General features: G+C 42.8%; 1 protein-coding gene across 7 annotated transcripts in view; it reads left to right on the top strand.

The window, feature by feature from the left end:
* Nucleotides 1-25,754, top strand: part of dcaf6 (ddb1 and cul4 associated factor 6) — a 79,402-nt gene that overhangs the window by 37,556 nt on the left and 16,092 nt on the right. For 4 of the 7 annotated variants that reach the window (XM_024389208.2, XM_024389207.2, XM_024389209.2 and 1 more), the window contains exons 4-13: nucleotides 4,401-4,586; nucleotides 4,744-4,857; nucleotides 5,099-5,234; nucleotides 6,746-6,957; nucleotides 10,073-10,166; nucleotides 10,896-11,018; nucleotides 11,292-11,621; nucleotides 11,941-12,114; nucleotides 14,647-14,706; nucleotides 20,317-20,542. In XM_024389208.2, the coding sequence (XP_024244976.1) occupies nucleotides 4,401-4,586; nucleotides 4,744-4,857; nucleotides 5,099-5,234; nucleotides 6,746-6,957; nucleotides 10,073-10,166; nucleotides 10,896-11,018; nucleotides 11,292-11,621; nucleotides 11,941-12,114; nucleotides 14,647-14,706; nucleotides 20,317-20,542 (1,655 nt within the window). The remainder of the gene's footprint in view (nucleotides 1-4,400; nucleotides 4,587-4,743; nucleotides 4,858-5,098; nucleotides 5,235-6,745; nucleotides 6,958-10,072; nucleotides 10,167-10,895; nucleotides 11,019-11,291; nucleotides 11,622-11,940; nucleotides 12,115-14,646; nucleotides 14,707-20,316; nucleotides 20,543-25,754) is intronic. The other 3 variants (XM_024389211.2, XM_024389210.2, XM_024389212.2) reach the window with 3 other exon arrangements.

The following is a 25,754-nucleotide window of genomic DNA, read 5'->3' as shown; positions in this document are numbered from 1 at the left end:
ACAAAATGAGAAAAAAAAATCCAGAAAATCACATTGTAGGATTTTTTATGAATTCATTTGCAAATGATGGTGGAAAATATGTATTTGGTCACCTACAAACAAGCAAAATGTTTGGCTCTCACAGACCTGTAACTTCTTCTTTAAGAGGCTCCTCTGTCCTCCACTCGTTACCTGTATTAATGGCACCTGTTTGAACTTGTTATCAGTATAAAAGACACCTGTCCACAACCTCAAACAGTCACACTCCAAACTCCAATATGGCCAAGACCAAAGAGCTGTCAAAGGACACCAGAAACAAAATTGTAGACCTGCACCAGGCTGGGAAGACTGAATCTGCAATAGGTAAGCAGCTTGGTTTGAAGAAATCAACTGTGGGAGCAATTATTAGGAAATGGAAGACATACAAGACCGCTGATAATCTCCCTCGATCTGGAGCTCCACGCAAGATCTCACCCCGTGGGGTCAAAATGATCACAAGAATGGTGAACAAAAATCCCAGAACCACACGGGGGGACCTAGTGAATGATCTGCAGAGAGCTGGGACCAAAGTAACAAAGCCTACCATCAGTAACACACTACGCCGCCAGGGACGCAAATCCTGCAGTGCCAGACGTGTCCCCCTGCTTAAGCCAGTACATGTCCAGGACCGTCTGAAGTTTGCTAGAGAGCATTTGGATGATCCAGAAGAAGATTGGGAGAATGTCATATGGTCAGATGAAACCAAAATATAACTTTTTGGTAAAAACTCAACTCGTCGTGTTTGGAGGACAAAGAATGCTGAGTTGCATCCAAAGAACACCATACCTACTGTGAAGCATGGGGGTGGAAACATCATGCTTTGGGGCTGTTTTTCTGCAAAGGGACCAGGACGACTGATCCGTGTAAAGGAACGAATGAATGGGGACATGTATCGTGAGATTTTGAGTGAAAACCTCCTTCCATCAGCACGGGCATTGAAGATGAAACGTGGCTGGGTCTTTCAGCATGACAATGATCCCAAACACACCGCCCGGGCAACAAAGGAGTGGCTTCGTAAGAAGCATTTCAAGGTCCTGGAGTGGCCTAGCCAGTCTCCAGATCTCAACCCCATAGAAAATCTTTGGAGGGAGTTGAAAGTCCGTGATGCCCAGCAACAGCCCCAAAACATCACTGCTCTAGAGGAGATCTGCATGGAGGAATGGGCCAAAATACCAGCAACAGTGTGTGAAAACCTTGTGAAGACTTACAGAAAACGTTTGACCTCTGTCATTGCCAACAAAGGGTATATAACAAAGTATTGAGAAACTTTTGTTATTGACCAAATACTTATTTTCCACCATAATTTGCAAATAAATTCATTAAAAATCCTACAATGTGATTTTCTGTAAAATAAATTCTCATTTTGTCTGTCATAGTTGAAGTGTACCTATGATGAAAATGACAGGCCTCTCATCTTTTTAAGTGGGAGAACTTGCACAATTGGTGGCTGACTAAATACTTTTTTGCCCCACTGTATGTGAACACTAGAGGTCAACCGACTACGATTTTTCAACGGCAATACCGATTATTGGAGGACCAAAAAAAGCCGATACTGATTAATCAGCCGATTAAAAAAAAAAAAAGTGTAATAATGACAATTACAACAATACTGAATGAACAATGAACACTTTTTATTTTAACTTAATATAATACATCAATAAAATCTATTTAGTCTCAAATAAATAATGAAACATGTTCAATTTGGTTTAAATAATGCAAAAACAAGGTGTTGGAGAAGAAAGTATAAGTGCAATATGTGCCATGTAAGAAAGCTAACGTTTAAGTTCCTTGCTCAGAACATGAGAACATATGAAAGCTGGTGGTTCATTTTAACATGACTCTTCAATATTCCCAGGTAAGAAGTTTTAGGTTGTAGTTATTATAGGACTATTTCTCTCTATACCATTTGTATTTCATATACCTTTGACTATTGGATGTTCTAATATGTACTGTAGTATTACCAGCCTAATATTGGGAGTTGATAGGCTTGAAGTCATAAACAGCACAGTGAAGAGCTGCTGGCAAACGCAGTAAAGTGCAGTTTGAATGAATGCTTACGAGCCTGCTGCTGCCTACCACCGCTCAGTCAGACTGCGCTATCAAATCCTAGACTTAAATATAGTATAATAACACACAGAAATACGAGCCTTAGGTCATTAATATGGTCAAATCCGGAAACTATCATTTCGAAAACAAAACATTTATTCTTTCAGAGAAATACGGAACCTTTACTTATTTTATCTAACGGGTGGCATCCATAAGTCTAAATATTGCTGTTACATTGCACAACCGTCAATGTTATGTCATAATTACTTAAAATTCTGGCAAATTAGTTTCGCCCAAACTGTTGCATATACCCTGACTCTGCGTGCAATGAACGCAAGAGAAGTGACACAACAACAAATAGTGCTTTTTTCGTGAAAGCGCTTGTTAAATCACCCATTTGGCGAAGTAGGCTGTGATTCAATGATAAATTAACAGGCACCGCATCGTTTATATGCAACGCAGGACAAGCTAGATAAACTAACTAGTAATATCATCAACCATGTGAAGTTAACTAGTGATTATGTTAAGATTGATTGTTTTTTATAAGATATGTTTAATGCTAGCTAGCACCTTACCATGGCTCCTTGCTGCACTCGCATAACAGGTAGTCAGCCTGCCACGCAGTCTCCTCATGGAGTGCAATGTAATCGGCCATAATCGGTGCCCAAAAAATGCTGATTACCGATTGTTATGAAAAATTGAAATCGGCCCTAATTAATTCCAATTAATCGGTCGACCTCTAGTGGACACCCTTTGAAACTTAGTAGGTTTGGCTACTTCAGCCACACCCGTTGCTGACAGGTGTATAGACAAACATTGGCAGTAGAATGGCCTTATTGAAGAGCTTAGTGACTTTCAACGTGGCACCATCATAGGATGCCACCTTTACAACAAGTCAGTTCTTCAGATTTCTGATCTTCTAGAGCTGCCCTGGTCAATTGTAAGTGCTGTTATTGTGAAGTGGAAACGTCTAGGAGCAACAACGGCTCAGCCGCAAAGTGGTAGGCCACACAAGCTCACAGAACTGGATCTCCGAGTGCTGAAGCGGTTGCAACACTCACTACCGAGTTCCAAACTGCTTCTGGAAGCAACTTCAGCACAAGAACTGTTCTTCGGGAGCTTCATGAAATGGGTTTCCATGGCCGAGCAGCCGCACACAAGCCTAACATCACCATGCGCAATGCCAAGCGTCGGCTGGAGTGGTGTAAAGCTCGCCGCCATTGGACTCTGGAGCAGTGGAAACGCGTTCTCTGGAGTGATGAATCACGCTTCGAATCACGGTTTGGCAGATACCAGGAGAGTGCTACCTGCCCAAATGCATAGTGCCAAGTTTGTAAAGTTTGGTGGAGGAGGAATAATGGTCTGGGGCGGGCTAGGCCCCTTAGTTCCAGTGAAGGGAAATCTTAACGCTACAGCATACAATGACATTCTAGACAATTCTGTGCTTCCAACATTGGTAACAGTTTGGGGAAGGCCCTTTTCTGTTTCAGCTTGACAATGCCCCCCGTGCACAAAGCAAGGCCCATACAGAAATGGTTTGTCGAGATCAGTGTGGAAGAACTTGTCTGGCCTGCATAGAGCCCTGACCTTAACCCCATCTAACACCTTTGGGATGAATTAGGATGTTGACTGCAAGCCAGGCCTAATCTCCCAATATCAGTGCCCGACTTAACAAATGCTCTTGTGGCTGAATGGATGCAAATCCCTACAGCAATGTTCCACATCTATTGGAAAGCCTTTCCAGAAAAGTGGAGGCTGTTATAGCAGCGAAGGGGACCAACTCCATATTAACGCCCATGATTTTGTAATGAGATGTTTGACAAATAGTTGTCCACATACTTTTGGTCAGGTAGTGTACATCAAGGCTACGTATTCTCACTAACGGTTGCTATAAATCCAACCAATTACAGATTGGATTAGTTTTGAAAAATGTATTTGTCTTATCTTTGTGTAGCATAAGATTTTTTTTAAATCTATGTACATGCGCAAACACCGATTTTGAAACAAACAATTAATAAAAATCTACCTGCAACAGAGCATGCTGGGAAATATGACAGAGGCCTCTCCCACATCTGTGAATAACTCCATAGATTTAACTCCGTCTCTGGTTACTCTTAATGGAGTTAAAAGTTCTCCGTCCCAATGAACTCCAGTTATCAACTCCAGGGAGTGTATTAACTCTCTTGAGTGTTAAGATAACTCCCAGTAGAGTCAATTTAACTGAAAAATGCGTAACACCGATTTCATATATCCTTCATTTCCTATGTATACAACAGAGCCAACCACACACACCACTGCAACTTGCTACACACTCTCCTCTCTGAAACTCTCCTCAGGTTAAGGCAACCATACGGTCGGGTCACCGGGCGAACATCTTCAGTGCTAAGTTCATGCCTCAGACCAGTGACCAGCAGATCATCTCGTGCTCTGGGGATGGTATCATCTACTACACCCACACAGAGAAGAGCCCCGACATCAACAGGCAGTGCCAGTTCACCTGCCACTACGGCACAGCCTATGAGGTACTGTACACAAGGATTTTTTTTGTGTGTGGCTAATTTAAAATAGGTTGAGGGAGCTATGCAAACATCGTTTATTTTTTCACATGTCCTCCCACCTTTCTCTCTCTCTCTTTCCCTCCACCTCTTGCTGCGCTCTCTCCTCCTGTTCTGCTGTTAGATTATGACGGTACCCAACGACCCCTACACGTTCCTGTCGTGTGGGGAGGACGGCACCGTGCGCTGGTTCGACTTGCGCATGAAGACCAGCTGCACTAAAGAGGACTGCAAAGACGTAAGGAAGGGATTTTTTTACATTTTTGAACGTGAAAAAACAAACCAAGAACACCAACAATCAGCACTTATCTCTTATTCCTTTTTGTTTGTCTTTATTGGTCTATTATTTGGCCTCTTGTATTTGTCAGCATATCCTTTATTATTTTATCTTCTTATTTGTATATTTTATCACACCTTGCTGGCTTGGCTGATTTTAGCCAACTAGTCTGTTGTTGTTTACGTTCTCTTCCTCTCACCAGGACATCTTGATAAACTGTCGGCGGGCGGCGACGTCTATCTCCATCTGTCCGCTAGTGCCCTATTACCTGGCGGTGGGCTGCTCCGATAGTTCAGTACGCATCTACGACAGACGCATGCTGGGCACCAGGGCTACGGGTAACAAACAACTCTGTCCTCTCATTTAGTTCTATCCAAATGTATCTCTCTCGCTCTGCGTCTGTCTGTCTGTCTTTGTTGTACAACTGTCTGTCTGAATTTTTATCAATAGATATTTAATGGACTCTGGAAGATCAGTTTGTCAACAATCCCCTGTCATATTGTATTATTCTATCGGTGTATCTATGGATATATCTATACTCCTATCTACTCTGCTGTTGGGACAGTGCAATCACCCATACTACTGGATCATAGAGACACCATCCCTCCAGCACCTGCAACTGCTTTTCACTTATTCCAGAGTGCAGCAGTACACTGTGGCAGCCAGGTCTTTGGGTTGACAGATAAGGGCAATGCACTAGAGGCTGTCTTGTCTGTCTGTGCCTGTCTCAGTGCTGCCATCGCCCTGTGGGCTAGAGAAAGATGAATGTCTGTTCCATTGAGCGCACTCTAGTCTAGATGGCTGGGCTGTGTCGGTCTGGCATCCTTTGGGATGCGTCTCTGAATGCTCTGTCATTGTGGAAGACAGACAGAATCTAGGATCTAACCTTAACCATTGGAGTTAACGTCATCGAACGAGTGAAATGCATGTTGTTTTCAAACTCGGGGTTCTCCAACCCAAGGTGTTCCTGCATATAAATACTTAGACATTAGGATTGACATGGATTTGACGTTTCAAAAACATAGATGAGCTGGTTAAGAAGTTAAGATTTAATGTTGGCTTCTTCTACAGAAACAGATTGTGCCTTTCTCTTAGCAGTACGATGCAGATTATTCAGTCAACCTTTTGGTCTGTTCTTGATTATGGTGATATTATTTATCAAAGTGCAGCTGCTACTACTCTTAAACGTTTGGATGCCGTCTACCATAGTGCCCTTCGTTTTGTTACAAGTGCCAGTTTTGATACTCATCACTGCATCCTCTATCAAAAGATAGGCTGGACTTCACTAAAGACCCGTAGATCTCTACATTACTCCCTAATTGTTTACATGCCCCTACTTCATAAACGTCCATCTCTCCGTCTTATCTAACTTTGCTGTTGATGTATAGACACCTGAGTTGCCTAATCCGTTGACAGGATTGGTTAACTCTTGAGGTTCCTAGGGTCTCCCCCGAGCTAGGTGAATCTGCTTTTAGTTTTAATGCATCGTATTGCTGGAACAAAATTCAAAGTACATTTCATCTTGATGTTCGGGCAAATTAAATTATTGATTGGGGACTGTTTTCTGGGTGATTTGTGATATTTAATTTGTAGTTCCCATGACTGTGATTTTGTATTTTAATGTGTATAGATAGATAGATAGATGGATATAGTTAGGGTCTAATGTGTATATACAGGGCACATTTGTACAAGAGATCTCAATATGTCTTTCTTGTTAAAATAAAGGTTAAATAATAGAAACATTTGGAGTTGCGCTACTACTGACTTCGTTTAGTTTAACTCTGCCCCATGTCGTTCCCCCCTACTTGCCTCTGACTGTCTCACTAAATTCTCTGCCCCCCTCCCTCAGGTAACTACATGGGCCGTGGAACGACGGGTATGTGTGTGCGCTTTGTCCCCGCCCACCTGTCCAACAAGTTATGTCGCGTGACGTCGCTCTGCTACAGCGGAGACGGACAGGAGGTGCTGGTCAGCTATTCTTCAGACTATATCTACCTGTTTGACCCCAAAAATGACCAGGCCCGAGAGCTGAAGGGCCCATCCGAGGAGAGGAGGGAGGAGGTGAGGAGAGGAGGGAAGAGACGCCACCATTTTAGTTTGTTAAATATGAAAGGTGTATACTTCTCTATGCACAGCCAGGCTAGGATACACACACACTGTGTTTGCCCCTCTGTGAAAGTGGGTATACGTACTTCAGTATTTTTACACTCTCCTTCTGTGTGTTAAAAACATTCAAGAGCAATTACATGAGTCAGTGGGGGATTTTATCATGGTACCATGTTGTTTATTGTCCATATGGGACTTTGCTGGGAGCATAAACACACACATGGCCAGACAAGACATAGGCTTCTAATGTAAGCAGGGTTGGGGAGTAATGGATTACAAAAAAATTGTTACATGTAATCTGTTACGTTACCAGCAAAAATATTGTAATGAGATTACAGATACCTTTGAAAAACTAGATGATTACCTCGAGGATTACTTTAAATTCAGAAAGAACGTTTGCGGGGGGGAAAACTTTGGCAGGACATTCAAATCAGCATTAAAAAAGGCGCAAGTTTAAGTTTGTTCCACCTGAAGCGAGTCTGACCACAAGTCAGAGACCCCTATGAAGACACACCAAATGTGTTGTGGATTGATTGTGGGAAAAGAGCAGGAAATAAGTTTTGTAGGCTCCAGTCCAACCTATGCCTTCCAATGGTGCGACTGCTGTCAGCATTCAAAGATGATCCAACTTGAATAAACGCTCGGAGGTAACGATGACATCAGTGTTGTAGTCTACGGCGATACGGATATCACTTGTTATTGATATCTAGATAGCGCATTGATGTGAATCACCATGCTGCTCTCTCATTTAGCTATTTGCGCCTTACGGATTGTGGTTGTTGTGGATGGATGTTCACAGATCTAAACGTGTATTTTAACCCCATAATGGTTGAATTGAAGACATTTAAGCTGCCTATCAATCATTGTTTTTGTGACCAGTGGACAGCCAGTGAAAAATGCACTCTTGCAACAGCTGCAAAGTGCGGATTCCAACCTATGGAATACAAGTGAGGCTTTTATTGCTCAATCTAAAACGCTATACACATGCTCAACCTTGCACACTTTTGATAGACTTAAAGTGGAAATCTGTAGTTGCTACATCCATTTTTGGATTTATATATATATCCATTGATTCTTGAAGAATATAACTTATGAGCTTAGTTCAACTGTCACACTCCATGAGAACCCAAGATATAAGCTTGTATTTCCCAAATGTTTGTAAACATTGCAAATGTAAACAAACACTGTATCGCCTCATAATATGGTTCAAACAATCGTTTCTATATCATGGAGGGTCAGTCCTTGCATCCATAGCTCTGTATATTAATCTGAGTTGGTTACATTTCTCCAGGCCCATCCCTCAGCTTTTTACCAAAACAGGTGACCGTTTTGTTATTGGTTCCTCTGTGGATTTGCTCTTTAAACAGCTGCATATTATCAAGATATCAAAGTGTCACCAACAAAAAAGGTAAACAATAGGCCTATAGCAAATGCAGCATATGACATTCATTTTTCACATGTAAATAGCACTTTTCAGTAGTGCTCAAAGCTTGCCATTCCATGAGCGCAGCATTTATTTTTCCACTCGATTCAATGAGCCCAATCAGTCCTCTGACAACAAAATCATAAACAACAGAGTAGGGCTGGCTAATAAGTCCTTAGTTTTGGGGTCATGCTCAGGTTAAACAATTTAGCTAATCTATACTTCTATATTTCCAAGTCCTATTCTTGAAGATCAAGGGGTATAACATTTATTGGAATGACTAGAATTCTGATAGACCTTGGTTTTTAATGTAAAGATATAATTGAATCATATTATTCTACGTAGTAGAACGTGATGGGTTAGAAGAAGCCTACATAACCAACCCATAAAGTAAACATTACCATCCATATATGGCCAGCTATTTAAGCTTTAACATTGATTTATCCTGCAATAGATGTCGTTCAGTTGGTAGCATACATTTGTGTCTTCTAATGCCTGTTAAGGGGAAAGTAATCTAAAAGTAATGGAATATAATCAGATTATGTTACTGGGTTTTGGTAATCCAAAAGTTAAGTTACTAATGAACATTTTGGACAGGTAACTAGTAACTGTAATGGATTACATTTAGAAAGTAACCTACCCAACCCTGAATGTTAGCTCCCCCTCCACTCTCAAACCAAGGGGATGTTGATTGTAAACAGACATAGCTGGCTTTGTGTTGAGTGACTGAAGTGCTCTCAGGGCATCTCCTGTTAATGTGTTGTGCGGTGGCAGCTGGTGCAGTGAGAGGAACAAACAACCCTGACAGGCCTGAGGAAGGACATAAAGAGCGAGGAAGAGGGGAAGGAAGGAAGAAAGAGAGAGAACAGGAGGATTAAGAGGGAGAATAAAATTAAAAGGAGATGAGCGAAGGATCACACACTAGATTCCAGGGGAAGAAAGACAAGAAAAGATTCTGCTCATAAACTCAGTGGTGCACACACACACACACACACACACACACACACTCCTGCAAACAAACACAGCCTCTGTAAGGACGTGGTTCAAGTTAAGAGTAAGGGCTTGGGGGGAAGCAGTTTTTCTGGATGTGCTAGATCACGGTGCCAGTCTCCTCAGCTGTCTCAACTGTCACCCTGCTCTGCTCCCGCATGCCTTTCTAAATACAGCTACCGACGCAGGCAATGTTCCACCACTCACCCCACCGAAATAGACCAGATCGGGGACTGTAGGGCCTGCCAAGGAATCTTTTTACCTCTCTCTAATGCTCTCTTCCTCCACCCATAATCTTACTCCTGCAACCCTACTTGTGCAACTCTTTGTCACACCTTCAGCTCTCTCACTATCTCGCCTGTCTTTTTCTCCTCTCCCCTCAGCTCTTTACCTTCTCTCACCCCCTCCGTCTCGCTCTATTTATTTATCTCTCCACACAGTTGTGATTCTGTCTCTCCCACGTTCTCGCTCTCTCTTCATCTCTCTCTCCTGAAGTTGGCTGTCCCTCTCTCTATCTGTCCCCATGGGAGGAGTTAAGGCACCAGTGTTTGGTGACCAGGTCCCTGGCTCTAGGCCTGTTTCCTGTGTGGGGGAGTGACTGGAACTGTGCCATGGCTATTTTTAACTATGCTTAATGTTTTGTGTGTGTGTCCACAGCTGCGGCAACCCCCAGTGAAGCGTCTTCGTCTACGAGGTGACTGGTCTGACACTGGACCCCGTGCTCGCCCTGAGAGCGAAAGAGAGCGGGACGGTAAGCATGCACAATCACTCTCACAACAAACACACAGTCTCCCTCTCTCTCTTCTCTATTACCTCCTCAGTCTCTCCGTTATTCTTCATTTGGTATGACTGAACACAATTGGTATGACTGAACACAGACACACATTCTACTCTCTCTCTCTCTCTCTCTCTCTCTCTCTCTCTCTCTCTCTCTCTCTCTCTCTTCTCTCGTTCTCTCGCACACACACACACACACACACACACACACACACAGCCTGATTACTCTCTACGTCTCTTCCATCTCCTCTGAGAGCCTGAGCTCTAATCTCTCACCCAGAGCCTCTACCTCTCATTGCTAATGAGGCTAACAGGGCCTATCTCTGTCTATGGGGATCTCGTTAGCTTTAGCTTTCACTGACTCACAACTTATTACGGGCCCAGCTGGGACTGTGATAAAGCTGCCTCTCGCTATCACAGACTTTTATAGATCTTAGGGTATTGTAGATGAAGGAGAAGCAAACTTTTTTTCCCAATTAGTCAATGTCTGGATGATGCAGTGGATTGGTACTCCGCTGTTGGCTATTGAGGGACTTATGCATTATAGTACAAGCTATACCCTGATACGAGGATTCTCTGGACCGATGGTAAAGGGGGCAACAACAACAATAACTTTGTGGGTTTTCAACTAAATGTTTTGCTGAGAAATGCCGACTAGTCATGTCCCATGCCAACCCGATCTCTGACCTTTGAACCCCCCCAGGAGAACAGAGCCAGAACGTATCGCTGATGCAGAGGATGTCAGACATGTTGTCCCGTTGGTTCGAGGAGGCCAGCGAGGCCCAGAGCAGCCGGGGGACCACGCGCTCTCAAACACGCCCAAGAGGTGAGACACTGGGACGGTAGTGGTTGGCGGCCAGCTTAAATGGTACTTACTGTTGGCCCGTTGCCACAGATCTAAGATCAGACCTTAGTTGTTCGTTTGGGACAAACGTTAAAAGGGACAAACGTTAAAAGTTGGAAATAATTGAATAAAAAATAATGAAATAGAATACAATATAATAGAACTGTCTGAAGATGGAAATTCTCCTTGAAGTAACACTGAAAAGACACTGAAAAAACCCTGTTCCAAAACATCTGTTCCATTTGTCTCCTCCAGGCACTCTTCCCCGTATAGAGGGGGCTCTTACAACACCCACTATCCCAACGCTCCCTACAATACCCCCTTCACAACAAGCCAGATCCCTAGAGGGCTCCATGGAAACAGAGGCCCCAGCCGTTGCCTCTGTACCTGTACCCCTCCCCAAGTCCACCTCAGAGTCATCGTCAACAGTTACAGCACCTCCTGCATCAAGCTGCTCGTCCATGGAGGGCTCGGTGCTCCCCTCCTCCCTCACCTCCTCCCTGGACTCAGAACAGAGGAGTCAGGCAGACATGCCTGTGACCCCCACGCCAACACCCACACCCACCACAGAGATTACATTGTCTGGTAAGAATTGCGTGGAGAGAACACACACACACTGAGTACTCCCATATAAGAGGGGCGAGTCAGCATATTTGATTTGAGGGGAGCTAACCGGTGACTCACAGTAGACTCCCACAAGCAGACCAAACACGTGTGTGAGTGTGTGTGTACCGTCTATTGGTGTGTGGGAGCCGTGCCACTCAAGCAGCAGCCTTACCCTCTCCTTTTTCAACCATATTATTTCCTTTTATTTCCCTTTGTCTCCCTTTGTTTACCTCTCCTCCTTCTCTTGTCTTCTGCCTCCATTCACTCTATCCCTCTCGTCTCTCTATCTCTCTGTCAGAGTACGGCCCTAACCGGCTGCCGGTAAGTCTAGTGTGTAGGCGTTTGCAGCGGTTGCTCCTGTTGGCCGACCCCCCAGGACAGAGCCAAACCCCTTCCTCCACCGCAGCCACTGAGATCCAATCAAGGGGGGCTGCTGCTGTTGGCGCTTCCACCGAGACGCCCCCCCCTGCAGGTTACTTGCCACCCCAACCCCTCCCCTTCCTGCTTTCCACTTAATATCCCCATACTTTCGGTCAAACGTTGCCCGTACAGATCGAGGATCATCTTACCCTACTGAATCTGACCTTATATCTGTCTATGGGTCGTCTTCATCCTACTCCAATCCCCACACCCATACACCCTTTCCTCTCTTTTCCCTAACTCACCACCCCCTCTACCCAAATTCCCTTTCCTAATTCTCATTTACACCTCACCCAAACCCCTTCCCACCAAACATGCACAACCCCTTTGCTGCTTGGGTAGTCCCGCCTGTAGCTCCCCTGTACGGTGTGGCATTTGGCACCCTCTGGCTGTGGAACACTGCTTCTTCACCCCCTTGGTATCAAAAGCAATATGAAGTGGTTGGCACGCAGTTCCCTCTGGACTGCCATGCAGAATAAATATCAGCTCGCGCAGAGAAGCGCGAGATTGAACTTCACTCAACTTTCTAGTTTTTCTCTTTAACAAATCATATTTTATTGGTCACATACACGTGTTCAGCAGATGTTATTGCAGGTGTACATTGCCGGTGCGGTACAACCAATCAGAGCTGCAGTATCCCTATATGCAAATAGACCATTGCCATATATGGATCTGTGCAGTTCACTTTGAACCGGACTGTGTTTACAGCATGAGTGGTCGATAGTAGTTGCGCTTGTTTTGAGATCAAAGCTAGAGCCACGTGTGTACATTTGTTCATATTCTTTGCTAGTGGGTTATTAGCCCAGTTATAGCTCATTTCTAGCCAGCAATGGGGCAGTGTTTGCTTCCTACAAAATGTGTGCATTTCTAGACATCTTTGAAAAGCAAGTCCGGTAAAGAGCATTTTCTTCCGTCTTAAGGGGACAGTGTTGTATTTTGAGACAGGCTTGAGTAAGCTAGTTTTTTAAGCAAATTTTATTTTGTAAAGTGGTTTCTTGCAATTTCATTCACCTCCTTGTCTGAAGGACAAGTGAGTAAACAGGTTAATGTCAAGCCCTGCATATTTTTTCCGAAAGTCTAATGGAATGTAGGCCTATATTGAACACCACACATTGGCTGCTACTGTAAGCTGAATGATAGAACAGCTATTTCAATGTAAAAAATGTTATGGGATGCGTTTTCTCCATTGTGTTTGATGGTAGGCCACTCTGATAGGCCTACATTATGATCAAATAGCCACAGTGGCCTTCTTGGACACTGTTATAACTATAACTTAAAGCGGGTACAGCCTGTGTTCACAGTAAACGTGCCAGAAGTTGCACAGAATTTTCACAACGTTCAAGTTTGTGCTCAGCAGACCTGACATCAGTGCTGAAAAATGGCGAGGGAACATTGACTACGACTATGGATGGTTAAGATTAAGATCTGATCTCTCTACAGCCTTTGTATCAGATCTTCTAGGAGCTGATGTAACGATTGATGCATACACTCCCATGGTCTATTAATGTCATGTTGTACTAAGCTTCTTCACTCCGTCTGGTACACATCACTTTCCAACTCACTTAACCCCATTGTAGAATTCTTACAGTGTTGAAATATGAGAATACATATAGTATATAATGTAAGTGGCAACAATGATTTAGTTTTCTTTGTACTTAAACTAAATATGTCCATATTTGGACCTGAACACTTGAGCTTCAGCAATGGCGAAAGGCCTCTTCGGTGCTGTGAAATATCTGGGTTTACTGTAGACACTGAGGAAGCTACTTTGTGCACACCAATTGGTATTTTCATATTAAGGTGAAATAACAATGTTCATTCTCAATCCTCTACGATTTGCCTAACGTAACGCTGTAATGTGTACGTACATAGCTTGAATTGCAGTGGAATGCACTGGCATCAAACCATGTGACATAGGTGTGAGAATCAATCAATATGTACCAGTAACACCTTTTTTGGTGAAGTCTATGAATCTAATTTGAGGTGGAGTAAAAGGTTGACCAATGATGAATCTCTGCATGATGCCCTGTTTGAGATGACTGACTACTGCTCACGTAAGATGACAGGTGTTTGGGCATGACATGGGTTTTGGTCAGTGTGGTTTGCCACTGGTATCCGCTTAACAGGCATGGAGTGAGTGGATGTTGGTATTACTGTGAGGTCCATCAGACCATGACTTAGGTCTCACTCGGCCCTGTGAGAGTAACTTGAGATGCGTGAATAAGTTAAACTACTGTGTAAATCTTCAATTGACATCAAACCTTGAATCGCGCGTGTGCTATATTTTTCAGCTCTGCACTTGTGGCACTCTACAGTCTGTGTTCAATCTCCCACAAGCTGTGTCTAGGGCAATTGCTGCTGTTCTATACCCATATCAATATCAACTTGTCCTTCCTAGCGCTTCCCAGCGTTGCAACAAAGAACACTGTCTGTTCATGTAGCCGTGTTTATTAACTCTTCTTCCTGCTTGGCCTTGGTCCAATTTAAGCAGCGTTTGAACTTTGACCTGAGTGTGACCATATGACCGCTGGTGTGACCTCCGACCTCTATTCCCGTTGTTTAGTGAGTCTTATTTGTGTTCCAGATTCTCCCTCATCTGTGGTTAACAAACAGCTGGGATCCATGACTCTGGATGAGCAGCAGGGTGCGTCTCCTCTCCTCTCTTTTCCTCCCTTCTATCTTTCTCTCGCTGTCGCTCTCTCCCTCCCTCCCTCCTAAACTCTCTCCTTATCTCCCTGTATCCCTGTAGTTTCTTCCTCTCTTTCTCTCCTTCTTTTGTATCTCTGTTTTCCTCTGTGCTTTCTGTCTCGTCTGTGTGGCATTAAAAAAATATATATTCGCATGAGACTTCCGGTGTGCACCTTGTCCCTCCACCATCTTTACCTGAGAGCATTTTCACTAGGCATGCATTCTAGTCACATTTGGCCAACCCAGTCCCCAGGGCGAAGGCTGGTGTTGGATATCTTATCCAAGGCTCTCTTGTTGAACCTATAGCTTGAGATAATGTTTGGTCATTCGCCAGCCCTTGGGCTCCCGGTCTAAGGCACTGCATCTCAGTGCTAGAGGCGTCACTACAGACCCTGGTTCGATCCCGGGCTGTATCACAACCGGCTGTGATTGGGAGTCCCATACGGCGGCGCACAATTGGCCCAGCGTCGTCTGGGTTAGGGTTTGGCTGGGGTAGGCCGTCACTGTAAAATAAGAATTTGTTCTCAACTGACTTGCCTAGTTAAATAAAGGTTAAATAAAATTAAAATAAAGTATTGTTTTTATGTTGGACTCATAACACAATCTTGCTCCTCTTCTTCTGCCTTTTCACTCAGTCACAGCCGGGCTGTAAATCATCTCACGCTCAGAACATTAACAATCGTCCCTGTATTGGCTTATTTCACAGAACATTAACACAATATACCCTAGGATACAATGACATTCCAAGCCCCATTTTGTGATGAACTATTGTGTGTGGTGGTAGTTTGAGAGGCTTGCATTTGACCCCTGTATATTTGTGTTGTTTCCTACTCACCTGTGTGATGTTTTGGTTCAGATCTGGGTCAAACACTGGCAAATACTTGAGGTCCACTTGATTTAGCTTCACCGGCATGCAGGGTGGTCGCTGTCCTATTGGTTCTATTGGTACTGTTGTGATGGGCAAATTAAGTCAAGTGCACCTCACGTTTTTGATAGTATATGATACATTGTATGTATTGCTCCTGTAGTTTGGGACGATTGAAACCATTCCACTCTTCCTCTGTGTAAGGAATGCCTTGCACACTGTCAGTGTGAACTGTGTGTAGTAGACCTACACGAAAATGTTATTGTGTAACAAGACAGTCACCAGGAGGTGAGAGTACAATGCAGCACAGAGGACTGAGTATGCACAGCATATTTGAGATCAGAATTTTAACACAGTGTTCAATTCAGCACTTTCTTAGTGTGAATACAATCAAATTGTATTGGTCACATACAAATGGTTAGTTGCTGTTAATGCGAGTGTAGCGAAATGCTTGTGCTTCTAGTTCCAACAGTGCAGTAATATCTAACATGTAATCTAACAATTCTCCAACAGCTACCTAATACACAAAAAATCTAAAGGGCTGAATGAGAATATGCACATATAAATATATGGATGAGCGATGACCGAGCGGCATCGTCAAGGTGCAATAGATGGTATAGAATACAGTATATACATGTGATGAGTAATGTAAGATATGTAAACATTATTAAAGTGGCATTATTTAGAGTGCATTGTATAAAGTGACTAGTGATCCGTTTATTGAAATGGCCAGTGATTGGGTCTCCATGTAGGCAGCAGCCTCTCTGAGTTAGTGATTGCTGTTTAGCAGTCTGATGGCCTTGAGATAGAAGCTGTTTATCAGTCTCTCGGTCCCAGCTTTGATGCACCTGTACTGACCTCGCCTTCTGGATGGTAGCGGTGTGAACAGGCAGTGGCTCGGGTGGTTGTTGTCCTTGATGATCTTTTTGGCTTTCCTGTGACATCGGGTGCTGTAGGTGTCATGGAGGGCAGGTAGTTTTCCCCCAGTGATGTGTTGTGCAGACCTCACTACCCTCCGGAGAGCCTTGCGGCTGAGAGGGGTGCAGTTGCCATACAGCCCGACAGGATGCTCTCGATTGTGCATCTGTAAATGCATTCCCTTCACTTGACCCCTTGAATTTTTCCAAATTTTGTTACATTTTACAGCCTTATTCTAAAATGTATTAAATAAACATTTTCCTCATCCATCTACACACAATAACCCATAATGACAAAGCGAACGGGGATTTTATGGAAACGTGTCTGTGGGAGGAAAGGCAACTCAAGGACCACTCCTGCAGCATATAGAAGCTCTTTGAATATACAGTGCACTTGGAAAGTATTCAGACCCTTTCCCTTTTTCCATATTTTGATACAGTACAGCCTTATTCATCAATCTACACACAATACCCCACAATGACAAAGCACAAATGCTTTTTAGTATGTTATTTATTAAAAATATAAAAAACACCTTATTTATATTCGTATTCAGACCCTTTGCTATGAGACTTGAAATTAAGCTCAGGTGCATCCTGTTTCCATTGATCATCCTTGAGATGTTTCTACAACTTGATTGGAGTCCACCTGTGGTAAATTCAATTGATTAGACATGATTTGGAAAGGAACACACCTATCTATATAAGGTCCCACAGTAGACAGTGCATGTCAGAGCAAAAACCAAGCCATGAGGTCAAAGGAATTGTCCGTAGAGCTCCGACACAGGATTGAGTTGAGACATAGACCTAGGGAAGGGTAACAAAACATTTCTGCAGCATTGAAGGTCCCTAAGATCAGAGTGGCTTCCATAATTCTTAAATGGAAGTAGTTTGGAACCACTAAGACTCTTCCTAGAGCTGGCCACCCGGCCAAACTGAGCAATCGGGGGAGAAGTGCCTTCCAAAAACTTCCAGAAGGATTATCATCTGTGCAGCACTCCACCAATCAGGACTTTATGGTAAAGTGGCCAGACAGGAGCCACTCCTCAGTAAAATGCACATGACAGCCCGCTTGGAGTTTGACAAAAGGCACCTAAAGGATTCTCTGGTCAGATGAACCCAATATTGAACTCTCTGGCCTGAATGCCAAGCGTTACGTCTGGAGGAAACCTGGCACCATCCCTATGTTGAAGCATGGGGGTGGCAGCATCATGCTGTGGGGATGTTCTTCAGCGGCAGGGACTGGGAGACTAGTCAGGATTAAGGGAAAGATAAATGGAGCTAAGTACAGAGAAATCCTTTTTATTGATTTTTTTTTGTGCGTTGCCCTTTTTCTCCCCAGTTTCGTGGTATCAAATTGGTAGTTACTCTTGTCTCATCGCTGCAACTTCCGTACGGACTCGGGAGAGGCGAAGGTCGAGAGCCATGTGTCCTCCGAAACACAACCCAACAAAGACGCACTGCTTCTTGACACACTGCCCACTAAACCCGGAAGCCAGCCGCACCAATGTGTTGGAGGAAACACTGTACACTGTGCACTGCGCCTTGCCCGCCACAGGAGTCGCTAGTGTGCGATGGGACAAGGATATCCCTGCCGGCCAATGCCTCCCCTAACCCGGACGACGCTGGTTCAATCATGCGCCGCCCCATGGGTGTCCCGGTTGCAGCCGGCTGTGACAGAGCCTGGACTCGTACCTAGAATCTCTAGTGGCACAGCTAGCACTGCAATGCAGTGCCTTAGACCACAGCGCAACTCGGGAGGCCTGAGGGATCCTTGATGAAAACCTGCCCAGGACCTCAGACTGAAGCAAAGGTTCACCTTCCAACCGGACAACGACCCTAAGCACACAGCCAAGACAACACAGGAGTGGCTTCGGGACAAGTCTCTGAATGTCCTTGAGTGGCCCAGCCAGAGCCCGGACTTGAACCCGATCGAACATCTCTGGAAAGACGGAAATAGCTGTGCCGCGATGCTCCCATCCAACCTGATAAAGCTTGAGAGGATCTGCAGAGAAGAACGGGAGAAACTCCCAAAATACAGTTGTGCCAAGCTTGTAGCGTCATACCCAAGAAGGCTTGAGGCTGTGATCGCTGGCAAAGGTGCTTCAACAAAGTACTGTGTAAAGGGTCTGAATACTTATGTAAATGTGATATTTCAGTTTTAAAGTCTTTAATAAATGTGCTAACATTTCTAAAAACCTGTTTTTGGTTTGTCATTATGGGGTATTGTGTGTAGATTGATGAGGAAGAAAACAAATGTAATCAATTTTAGAATAAAGCTGTAGCGTAAGAAAATGTGAAAAAAGTCTAGGGGTCTGAATATGTTCCGAATGCACTGTATATGACCCGCCGAAATAGTGTTAAACTAACACTTTTCAAAGTGTTGATAAACTAACACCCCAAGAGTGTTGGGTCTCCTAACATTATGGGTGTTGTGAATTTGGAATTAAATTAACACTTTATTAGGGCAGATGCTGTTACACTTCCTCAGTGTTAGGGAATTAACACCTGTGGTGTTACCGTAACTGTTTTTTGTTGTGATATAAGACTGTGGGGTGTAAAAACCTTTTGAGGGAATTTTTAAGTTACCAGTACCACCCATGTCTGTGTTTGCTATTGACAGAGACATGATTGTTGCATTCGATGGCATTGTCTTGTAGCTTACAGCAAGTGAATGCCTAAGTGAATATTATATCAGAAAAATACAATTCTTTATGACAGTACATTACTTTTATCATAAGGCTTTGACAGCCTTGTTTTACCCTAGCACAGTGGTTTTTTTTTTTACCCTAACAATTTTGGTTTGCAGGCAACATTGGCAAGTCACATTATGCTGGCTTGTGTTGTAGAATTCCTATTGGAATCCACTCAGATCTAGGATATTAAACAAATGGAACTTTTAATCACCCACAATCTGCAGTTAGAATGTCTGTCAAGGTAGGCAAGATGGATAAATGAGACTACCTAAACCATCTAAACTGGAACAACGATCTCAATAATGGGTGAAATTAGTCCAACCACTTACAGATTGAATTAGTGAAGTAAAATGTGTTATTTATCTTTGTGTATTATAAGATCAATGAATCAATGTGCATGCAGAAACATAGATATTAAACAAACTATTCTAAAAAGCAACCTGCAACAAAGCATCCTGGGAAATATGATTATGAGGGCCCTCCCACGTCTTTTTCATTCAGAGTTGACGCGGTAGAGTAACAATTCCACAGGGATTCAAATAACACCTAATTTTTTCACCGCATGTGGCGTCAATTTCAATCCCATAGGTTAACCCCACTTGAACAACACTCCGATATAACACTCGCAACACTTCTTTTTTTCTTCTTTTTTTTAACCTCAACACCAAGATTTTAACACCAGCAAATTTGCCATTGATCTACCTCAAATAACAATACTGCATGTTGTCATCATATTATATTGTCCTATATAGTAAAAAACATAAAATATAATCTAGTTGACATGTTTTTAACCAACACAACTACAGACTACATTCTGAAAAGTGCTAACACTGAAATGGAATCTATTTGCTAAAATATTTTTAGTCTCCACACTAGTTCATTGTTTTATCACAAAGTCTCAAATGTACCCAATGCCTTACGATGAATAACTGGGTTGAAAATGTATGGAGGCTAGTAGGGACTTTTACTTTGGTAACCAGGAGCCACTCAAAGACTAAACTATTGTCATATATAAAGGTAATATATTCCACTATTAAATCATCTATATTTTTCTACTTCCCTTTCTTGCTCTCTCTGTCTCTGTCTCTCAGGAGCATCAGAAGCTGTGAGTGTGGAGCGAAGTGCTGGAGCGAGTTCAATCAAGGTGAAAACCCAGTCTGTATCTGCCAGTGTAGCTGGAACCTCGCCCGGGACACCCAGTAGTAGTACTGGACCAGGAGGTAGTCGAGCCAGCACAGCAGAACCAGTCCTGAGTTTACACTACAGCACTGAGGGAACCACTACCAGCACCATCAAACTGGACTTCACTGACGAGTGGTGAGCAAGCGACTCTCTGACTCCACAGCTTAAAAGGCCAGAAGCACAACTTTACCCTATTCAAACTTTATGAGCTGATTTCACAGACCCAGGTTAAGCCTACTGCTGGAATGAAAAGCACGCTCCATGGAGATTTTTTGTCATTGTGACTTTGTTTTTTTATTATCATTTTTATAAGAGCTTAAAAACAAACACAAAAACAAACAAACAAAACGGCCACTATTACCAAACATTCTTTAAAGTGAACAACATACACTACATGGCCAAATGTATGTGGACACCTGCTCGTCAAACATGTCATTCCAAAATCATGGGCTTTAATATGGAGTTGGTCCCCCCTTTGCTGCTATAACAGCCTCCACTCTTCTGGGAAGGCTTTCCACTAGATGTTGGAACATTACTGTGGGGACTTGCTTCCATTCAGCTACAAGAGCATTACTGAGGTCGGGCACTGATGTTGGACGATTAGGTCTGGCTCACAGTCGGTGTAAAATTGATCCCAAAGGTGTTTGATGGGGTTGAGGTCAGGGCTCTGTGCAGGCCGTTCAAGTTCTAGCACAACGATCTCGTCAAACCATTTCTGTATGGACCTCGCTTTGTCCACGGGGGCATTGTCATGCTGAAAAAGTTGGAAGCACAGAATCGTCTAGAATGTCATTGCAAAATAAGATAACATTTGATCGGTCACATACACATGGTTAGCAGATGTTATTGCGAGTGTAGCGAAATGCTTGTGCTTCTAATTCCGACAGTACAGCAATATCAATCAATTAATATCTAACAGGAATGGAATAAGAAGATATACATATACTGTAAATATATGGATGAGCGATGACCGAGCGGCATAGACAAGAATAAATAGATGATATGAAATACAGTATACACATAAGAGATGAGTAATGCAAGATATGTAAACATTATTAAAGTGTCATTATTAAAGTAACTAGTGATCCAGTACAGTTGAAGTCGGAAGTTTACATACATTTAGGTTGGAGTCATTAAAACTCGTTTTTCAACCACTCCACAAGTTTCTTGTTAACAAACTAGAGTTTTGGAAACTCGGTTAGGACATCTACTTTGTGCCTGACACAAGTAATTTTTCCAACAAATATTTACAGACAGATTATTTCACTTATAATTCACGATCACAATTCCAGTGGGTCAGAAGTTTACATACACTAAGTTGTGCCTTTAAACAACCTGGAAAATTCCAGAAAATTATGTCATGGCTTTAGAAGCTTCTGATTTACATAATTCGAGTCAATTGGTGGTGTACCTGTGGATGTATTTCAAGGATTACCAACAAACTCAGTGCCTCTTTGCTTGACATCATGGGAACATCAAAATAAATCAGCCAAGACCTCAGTAAAACAATTGTAGACCTCCACAAGTCTGGTTCATCCTTAGAAGCAATTTCCAAACACCTGAAGGTACCATGTTCATCTGTACAAACAATAGTACGCAAGTATAAACATCATGGGACCACGCAGGCGTCATACCGCTCAGGAAGGATATGGGTTCTGTCTCCTAGAAATTGCGAAAAGGGCAAATCAATCCCAGAACAACAGCAAGGGACCTTGTGAGGATGCTGGAGGAAACAGGTACAAAAGTATCTCTATCCACAGTAAAACAAGTCCTATATCTACATAACCTGAAAGGCCGCTCGGCAAGGAAGAAACCACTGCTCCAAAACCGCCATAAAAAAGCCAGACTACGGTTTGCAACTGCACATGGGGACAAAGATGGTACTTTTTGGAGAAATGTCCTCTGCTCTGATGAATCAAAAATAGAAAGATTTGGCCATAATGACCATCGTTATGTTTGGAGGAAAAAGGGGGAGGCTTGCAAGCCGAAGAACACCATCCCAACTGTGAAGCACGGGGGTGGCAGCATCATGTTGTGTTGGTGCTTTGCTGCAGGAGGGACTGGTGCACTTCACAAAATAGATGGCATCATGAGGTAGGAAGATGATGTGGATATACTGAAGCAGCATCTCAGGACATCAGTCAGGAAGTTAAATCTTGGGTCTTCCAAATGGACAATGACCCCAAGCATACTTCCAAAGTTGTGTCAAAATGGCTTAAGGACAACAAAGTCAAGGTATTGGAGTGGCCATCACAAAGCCCTGACCTCAATCCTATAGGAAATTTGTGGGCAGAACTGAAAAAGCGTGTGCGAGCAAGGAGGCCTACAAACCTGACTCAGTTACTCCAGCTCTGTCAAGAGGAATGGGACAAAATTCACCCAAATTTATTGTGGGAAGTTTGTGGAAGGCTACCCGAAATGTTTGACCCAAGTTAAACAATTTAAAGGCAATGCTACCAAATACTAATTGAGTGTATGTAAACTTCTGACCCACTGGGAATGTGATGAAAGAAATAAAAGCTGAAATAAATAATTTTCTCTACTATTATTCTGACATTTCACATTCTTAAAATAAAGTGGTGATCCTAACTGACCTAAGACAGGGAGTTTTTACTTGGATTAAATGTCAGGAATTGTGAAAAACTGAGTTGAAATGTATTTGGCTAATGTGTATGTAAATTTCCGACTTCAACTGAAGGTAGCAGCTTCTCTGTGTTAGTGATGGCTGTTTAACAGTCTGATGGTGTTGGAATATAAGCTGTTTTTCAGTCTCTCGGTCCCAGCTTTGATGCACCTGTACTGACCTCGCCTTCTGGATGAATGCTGTAGCGTTAAGATTTCCCTTCACTGGAATGAAGAGGCCTAGCCCGAACCGTGAAAAACAACCCCAGATCATTATTCCTCCTCCACCAACCTTTACAGTTGGCACTATGCATTTTGTCAGGTAGTGTTCTCCTGGCATTCTCTAAACCCAGATTCTTCCGTCGGACTGCCAGATGATGAAGCGTGATTCATCACTCCAAAGAACGCGTTTCCACTGCTCCAGAGTCTAATGGCGGCGAGCTTTATACCACTCCAGCCGATGCTTGTCATTGCGCATTGTGATCTTAGGCTTGTGTGTGGCTGTTCGTCCATGGAAACCCATTTCATGAAGCTTCCGACGAACAGTTCTTGTGCTGAAGTTGCTTCCAGAGGCAGTTTGGAACTCGGTAGTGAGTAATGCAACTGAGGACATACGATTTTTACATGCTTCAACACTCGGCAGTCTCGTTCTGTGAGCTTGTGTGGCCTACCACTTCATGGCTAAGCCGTTGTTGCTCCTAGACATTTCCACTTCACAATAACAGCACTTAAAGTCGACCACGGCAGCTCTAGCAGGGCAGTTATTTGGTGAACTGACTTGTTGGGAAGGTGGCATCCTATGACAATGTCACGTTGATAGTTACTTATCTCTTCAGTACCGGCCATTCTACTGCCAATGTTTGTGGCAGTGTGCTCGATTTTATACACCTATCAGCAATGGGTGTAGCTGAAATAGCCAAATCCACTAATTTTAAGGTGTGTCCACATACTTTTGACCATGTAGTGTTTGTCTTCCAAATTCAATCAAATATTTCATTTTTTTTGTTTAACTTTATAACATACAAAATCTAAAGGGATGTAACTGCAGTGCCACAAAAAAGTATTTGGCCCCTTTCTAATTTTCTATATTTTCGATGCTGAATGTTATCAGATCTTCAACCAAAGGGAACCTGAGTGAACAAATAACACAACAATTATATACTTATTTAATGTATTTTATAAACAAATTTATGCAACACCAATGCCCAAGTGAAAAAGTAAATGCCCCCTTACACTCAATAACATGTTGTGCCACCTTTATCTGCAATGACTCCAACCAAACGCTTCCTGTAGTTGTTGATAAGTCTCTCACATCGCTGTGGAAGAAATTTGGCCCACTCTAGGTCTGCGCTAGTCAAAGTCCAGCCCTAATCCCAATTGAGATGTTGTGACAGGACTTGAAACAAGCAGTTCATACTTGAAAACCCACAAATGTCGATGACTTACAGCAGTTCTGCATGGAAGAGAGGGTCAAAATTCCTCCACAGCGACATGACTGATCAACAATGACAAATATAGTTGGAGAGCAGGCCATTTTATTTTATTTAAAAAGTTGGATGGAATAGAAACTGTCAGGACCTGGAATAAATATGTCAAGCTTGGTAATATATTCCTTTTGATTATGTTGACCCTAACCCGAGTGGCGCAGCGGTCTAAGGCACTGCATCTCAGTGCAAGAGGCGTCACTACATTCCCTGGTTCGAATCCAGGCTGTTTCACATCCGGCTGTGATTGGGAGCCCAATAGGGAGAAGCACAATTGGCTCACAGTCGTCTAGGTTTGGCCGGGATAGGCCGTCATTGTAAATGAGAATTTATTATTAACTGACTTGCCTCGTTAAATAAATGTACAATTTAAAAAAATAAATAAAAAAATAATATATAGGGAGAGATCTGAACATGGAATCCAATCTGTTAAAACAATTGATTTTGTATGCCTCCTCCAGATTGCTTGGTATCAGTACACACAGGTATTTCATGTTTTTTTGTCCATTTCCCCTTAAATGTACTTTCTAAGCTTGAGAAGTCATGATTAGAAATGGGCATTATTTTAGTTTTCCCCCAATTCCCTTTGAATCTGTATACAGAACCATATGTGTCCAATGGTAGTGAAAGAAATGACAGAGAAAGTTCAGAGGAATAAAGTTAAATGTCATCTGCGTACAATGATATCACATGTTGATCTCCACCAATCTACAGTGGGGCAAAAAAGTATTTAGTCAGCCACCAATTGTGCAAGTTCTCCCACTTAAAAAGATGAGAGAGGCCTGTAATTTTCATCATAGGTACACTTCAACTATGACAGACAAAATGAGAAAAGAAAATCCAGAAAATCACATTGTAGGATTTTTTATGAATTTATTTGCAAATTATGGTGGAAAATAAGTATTTGGTCACCTACAAACAAGCAAGATTGAAAGGTTGAAAAATGACTCCAACCTAAGTGTATGTAAACTTCCGACTTCAACTGTACAGTCGTGGCCAAAAGTTTTGAGAATGACACAAATATTAATTTCCACAAAGTTTGCTGCTTCAGTGTCTTTAGATATTTTTGTCAGGAATACTGAAGTATAATTACAAGCATTTCATAATTGGCAAAGGCTTTTATTGACAATTACATGAAGTTGATGCAAAGAGTCCATATTTGCAGTGTTGACCCTTCTTTTTCAAGACCTCTGCAATCCACCCTGGCATGCTGTCAATTAACTTCTGGGCCACATCCTGAC

This window comes from Oncorhynchus tshawytscha, linkage group LG26 (assembly GCF_018296145.1).
Source record: "Oncorhynchus tshawytscha isolate Ot180627B linkage group LG26, Otsh_v2.0, whole genome shotgun sequence".
In the NCBI taxonomy this organism is placed as follows: domain Eukaryota; kingdom Metazoa; phylum Chordata; class Actinopteri; order Salmoniformes; family Salmonidae; genus Oncorhynchus; species Oncorhynchus tshawytscha.
The sequence above is the reverse complement of the archived record's forward strand: the minus strand, read 5'-3'. Positions and strand labels throughout refer to the sequence as shown.